Raw genomic sequence first — 6,000 nt, forward strand, 5'->3', positions numbered from 1 at the left:
TAAAGCCGTGTATAGGCAGGTGAAAAGCCTCTTTATTTGCTCTTAAATACGACATTGCCCAAGTCCTGAGTTATTCAGCCTCCCAAAAAAATGTCGTTTCTCTTTGCAAATTTCTGTAGGTACAGTTTATTAAAGTCTGACTTAGTGAGAAAAGCTTGCAAGGTCGTATAAAAAAGTTCAGTCAGACAGCACAAATACACGCGGCAAATAAAACATTAATGTCTGGGACAATAAAACAGTACATCATCAGGGATATTTTTAAACATGGTGACAACAACTGAGAAAAACATTTATTTTGTTGTTTGAGACCTTTGCCTCATCTGTTCTGTTAAATATCTTTCCTCCCACATGCTTGTTCCTCTCTGAAGCTGTCCTCAGAGTCAGTTATACAGTTTTAAGTTCATTTAATAATCTTGAGTTAAATATAAAAATAATTTACATTTTAATGGAATAATGTTTTTTGTTAATTAACATAAATATAATTAATGCCATATACATATGAATATATGTTTAAAAGTACCTGTCAAATATTTCTATAGTGGAACCAATGTTCTTGTGTTACGGTCATAATGCTTACTCACTCTCTACACTAACCATGTGAAGCAGAGCTACTGCCAGGTTCTACAGAGGATGATGCCTTAAGTTACGTTGCTGTATAGTAATGTTCATGAGGATTTGGATTAAGTGAAGACTTGTAAAGGTTGAATTTCCTTTCTAAATCCCCTTGAGTTAATGCAACCAGTGAGGTGTGCAAGGTTATTTTTTCTGTTTCTACATTATGCTTATAGCTATTGGATATGCTAATGGCTAATGTGCTGAATTCACATGATAGCAATGAGATGCCTACCTACATTTCAGTGAATGTAATTATCTGTAAATTTATAGATAGCTTATAGTGAAGTTAATGGATTATACAATGTATATATAATATAATGGTCTGTATTGTACTGGACTCCTTTTATAATTTTGTGTAATTTATTCTATTTTATTTAGTTCTTTATTTAGGCATGCTTGACGGCCAGGATGGCCAATTAATGCCCATGACCAAAACTAACGCCTTGTGTTCATGAGTAAACTGGAGGGAGCTACACTCTCATGTCATTTTTCTGTTGCATCAAGCAGAAGAATCAAAGTCATATCAATGTGGACATTCAGAAACACAGCACAGCAAGAGGAGATGGCAGGTTTTCTTATTTCTGTGTTTTTCTCTTAAATTAAATCTTTACAATACAACAATGGCTGGCACTCTCTGTAGATTATAGGATTTGACAATCACAGTCATGCCAGTCAAACCAAAAGCAAGATGCTTTTACGGGCTACAGTCCAAAATAAAACGGTTACCACAGCTTTATTGTACATATCTTTCCCATAAAGTTGGTATCCTAATCTGGGTGTAATTTGTAAGATTTGTGCCCCTTTTCTACTGACTTGGTTTGGCATGCTGACGCTGTTGTGTGCCATGAATGTGTGCATTTCCACATTAGCCAAGTTTCCATCCAAATGTAATGCACATTTTAGTCTACACCAAATTTCCAGAAAATCTGCAAATGCAAAAAAATGTGAATTAATGCACGTTTCCAGCCACAACTGTTATTTGAATATTAGGTGTTGGTTCACTGATATAAACAGTTGGTGGCACTAATTCTCCAGTTGGGTGCCATTAAATCATTGCAAGAGAAGATGACACAACAAGATGACACAGGGAAATATGACTATGTTTCATGTTTTCCGTTCAGTGTGAGATAAATTTGGAATGAGTTGCACTGTTCGTGATGATTCATTTTGAAAGAGCAACGGCCAATGGGGAAACTCTAACACTTGGCTGACCAATGGTGTAACTTCATCACTCACTGGGTCAGGGGCAGTCAGGAACAGACATTCACATTAATAGGGCTGTCCCCGCTGTTGTGATCCAGTCAAAAAGAAAAAAGAATGAACGGCTCTGAGAAAGGAACAGAGCCATACGATTTGGTTCCCTTCAAAGAGTTGTAATTCTAATAAACAGCAGGGTTTTCACTATCATTATAAGGTTGGGGCACAGCAACTAAGCGTGTTTTGACTGCGTCTAAGTCAAATGAACAGAAAAAAAATCTTTCTCTGTCAGAGTTTTAGTGTGAGTGGGGCTCAGGCAGCTCCTCCATACACACAAACACTCACACATATACACACATAAGTCATATGGACACATGGACTTGGTTTCAAAGCCACTGCATCGTTGTGGGAGCATTTTGGGTTAAGCTGAATGAGAGAGAAGAGCCCATTACTAAAATTAATTATATCTTATTTATAAAACACTACAGAGACATCAGTGGCACTGTTGACTTACCAAAGGGCTGTTGAAATAAGAGTGTTCTCCCTCAAGGTTTGATCATGGATGTTGACCTAACTGGCCAGCTCCCAAGAAGATGGTCTTGCCCTGCTTGTGGGTTCTCACATCTCTAAACTGGAGCGTAATCAAAAAACTGAACAGTTGCTGTCCAAGCCCAGAATGGTCAGGGTGAAAGCATTACACTCCACTCAGGTAACATACCTGCTGCTGTGAGAGCGCAGGGATGATAATTACACACTGTAAAAGTCCCAAAACGCGAGCAGAGCAGGAAGGGGAGGGCAAATAACCACCACGGCAGTGTGAGTCGAGGAGGATATCACAAGGTGCACGAGTGCGCAGAGCAAGCACACATGCACATATACACTCACACAAAGCAAACTTATTTTGGGAGAGCAGGCAGGGACGGTCTTTTCACACTGTTGCAGTCCAAAAACCTTGGACAAATAAGTTAGAAAAAGAGCCAAAGCATATGACAGCTTGGAGAGGAAGACTACAACAGTTTTACATTCTTTTTCTATAGGTTGTCATGTATGAAAAGACCCCAAATGAATACTGTAAGTGGACTACTTGATTACTATGAGCAAAATATTTAAACAAGCTTTTTTGATCCATATAGGCAGTAGATCACTGTAACCGTGATCACCATAAGTGGCTTCCACTGCATTTGACAAAAGATGTATATATACTTCTCTACTTGAGGATAACCTACTAGCCCTGTAGGTTGTGTTTAAAGCTGTGTGCAAACAGTATTACATGATTTCCTGTCTTGTCCCATTTTGCCCCACTGTGCGAGTAAACTTCATCCTGCCATGTCTGGTCTCACCAGAAAGAAGTTCATTAGTTTTAAGCTACTATTAACACAAGCAAATCACAAATGATTCCTTTTATGAGAAGTGCAGCCCTAGTCACTGAGGATAATGACTACTAATTTCTAGTTTGATAAATATCGAATACATCAAGATTCGGTCAATGGATCATTTTCGATATTCCATGGAGGAATGGTAAAATGAGATGCAGCCACAGTGAGCTGGTTAGATCAAGAGCTCCAGGTGACAGGTGTTATTGCAGTTTGGGTGAGCTTCAGGCCTCCAACAGATCATCAAGAGAAGCACCACCTTTTACCGTCACAGCAAAAACCACATGCACTATAGGGCCTGGTCTTGTTTGCTTGCAAGAGAGTGCAGCACAAGTATCCAAACTGTATGAAATCTTAGCAAGATAAAATAATTTATGTTTTAATTTTTAATGGTTGCATTTACAAGACAAGAGGTTAGAATATGCCCTCTGGGCAGCACTACTTCTTCCTCCTCTCATGTTCGACTGGAGACTGACGCTACAGTGACTCACAATTGCCAAGTGGAGACAAAATGGGCTGGGGCTAGCTGTTTAGCACGCTAGCTTCAGTAGAAGAGAGGAAGTGGTAGAAATAGAAGCAAAACAAGAGTTAACATTGGCGTTGCCCTCCACCGCTGGAGACAGCTCTTGGTGAGTAAAAGGAATGAAGTTTGATGCTGAACTCACAACACTTCCTCTAGACTGGTAATTAAACACCTGTTAATGTTAATGTTGGCTATATAGCAATAGCAAAAACGTACTTATTGTATTGGGTTGGAGGCAGAGACCACTTTGACAGATATCTTAAAACCTGGACAAACCAAAGATGTTTGCATGGCTAGAAACCACTAGATGTGTAAAAATATGTTTGGCTTATTTTTGGGTGAGTTGACCCTTTAATTACATATTTGACCCCCCACATGTATTATACTTGAAACTCCAGTACGGAATTTAGAATATTGACTGTAATATAGGGTCGTTGTAACCTTTATTATCTACCCATGCAGTGTAGTAAATTCATTCAAATTCATCAACAACTGAAGCTTTCCCATGTTGTCCCTTTTGAACAAATCTCATTAGAGCTGCAATGATTAGTCGATTAATGGATTAGTCGAGCCAAAGAAAATGAATCGGTAACTATTCAATCAATTAATAGTTTCAGTCATTTTCTCCAGCAATAAGGTCAAAAACTTGTTGGTTCCAGCTTCACAAATGTGAGGATTTGATATTTGTCATATACAGTATGTAGTAAACTGAATATCCTTGGTTTTTGCACTGTCGGTTGGATAAAACAAGACAATTGAAGACATCACCTTTGGCAGTGAGAAACTAATAGGCATTTTTTATTCTGCCATTTTATAGACAAAACGATTAATCTAGAAAATAATAAGCAGATTAATCAATAAGGAAAATAATTGTTAGTTGCAACCCTAAATCTCATCAAGGATCGCTGGTGTCTGTGACATGGAAACATGAAGAAAAACCGCTTTAAACCATTGTTTTCTTTCATTCCATCTGCTTCTGAACATTTGAGTTCATCTTGGTTCGCGGTGCCAGCAGCCAAAGCCATTAAGCCACTGTCAAGTGGTGTAGAAGAAATTAATAAATAGGATCTTGGTGAACTAAAGGCACTTCCAAGGGGACCCGAGGGCCCGCAGAGAAAGCAGCACTGTCACAAACTACCGTTGTGTTTTTAGGGCAGCGCTGCATTTCCCAGTGTTTTTATAGTAGGCTAATGTTCTCTCTGCCTGAGGCATAAAGTGTCTACATCTGGAACACATACAGTGTGTAAAAATATTACAGGCTCTCACACACAAACTCTTACTTGATTCTTCCGCTCGTGGAGGTTTTCCTGAGGTTGTTTTCGAAATAATTATGAGATGACAGCTCAAACTCACTCACGCGCACACCTGCATAAAACCCTACCTTCACCGCGTCTATGTGAGTGACATTGTTGAACATCATGTCGTTCACGGTCACTATCTGGTCCCCGACCCTCAGTCCTTCTCTCTCGGCCGATGAGCCAGGTTCCACGAGGGACACGTAGATCCCCACACCGTGTTCCGACCCCCCACGGATGCTGAAGCCCAGACCCTCGTGGCTCCTGGTGCGTGTCAGGGTGACTTTGCGCACCTCTCCAAAGGAGCCCTCGAGGAACGACGGGGCCATGGAAGCCGACAGCTCCGCCGCGGTGCCGAAACCGTCCGGACAGCCTGAGGTGAGGCACTGCTCATGGATGGAACTGACATATTTTTGCAGGGCTGAGTCACCTTCGTCTCCAAAGCCCTCCGCGCTGCCGTTGCTTGGTAGCAGGTTTGTCTTCAGGTAGAGTCCCTCCGATGTGTACTGGTCAAACAGCAGCTGGTCGGACCTCGGGATGACCAGGCGCAGCATGGGCAGCAGCTGCCGTTTGCCGGGCGTGTTGAGAATCACTTTGAGAGTTTGGACCAGGTCGAAGACGTTGCGCTTGGCGTGGTACACATTGAGACAGTGAATGAAGTGCTCTCTCTCCAGTTCGCTGAGCAGCAAGTTGAGAGCGTTGTGGAGCCTCCGGACGTTTGCCGAGAGTTCACGGCCGCCCGCGCCGGCCGAGTTCACCGATGTGTTGTGCGACACGCGCTCCAGATCAGCGCTCATCCTACAACATAACGGGGAAACAGTGCATCATACAGACCGGGGCACGGATCGGGCATGTGGTGAAGCGCCGTTCAAGTCGATTTTCCCGTCCGAAAGCACAACGTGAAACAGCTCACCGCGCATCGGGCAACTTCAACAGGTAACCGGAGATCTACGCGCGTAAGGGTGCTGATGTGCGCCGTACACGGTGTGTCACAGGA

The 6,000-nt window shown here is 41.9% G+C and overlaps 1 protein-coding gene across 1 annotated transcript in view; it reads right to left on the reverse strand.

Moving 5' to 3' along the window:
* The window catches only part of whrnb (whirlin b), a 105,150-nt gene extending 99,350 nt beyond the window's left edge, over nucleotides 1–5,800 (reverse strand). Inside the window, exon 1 of the mRNA XM_040154211.1 lies at nucleotides 5,090–5,800. Within this exon, the coding sequence (XP_040010145.1) occupies nucleotides 5,090–5,800 (711 nt within the window). The remainder of the gene's footprint in view (nucleotides 1–5,089) is intronic.
* Between the last annotated feature and the right edge of the window lie 200 nt (nucleotides 5,801–6,000).

The sequence above is a fragment of the Xiphias gladius genome, chromosome 19 (assembly GCF_016859285.1).
Source record: "Xiphias gladius isolate SHS-SW01 ecotype Sanya breed wild chromosome 19, ASM1685928v1, whole genome shotgun sequence".
NCBI lineage: Eukaryota > Metazoa > Chordata > Actinopteri > Istiophoriformes > Xiphiidae > Xiphias > Xiphias gladius.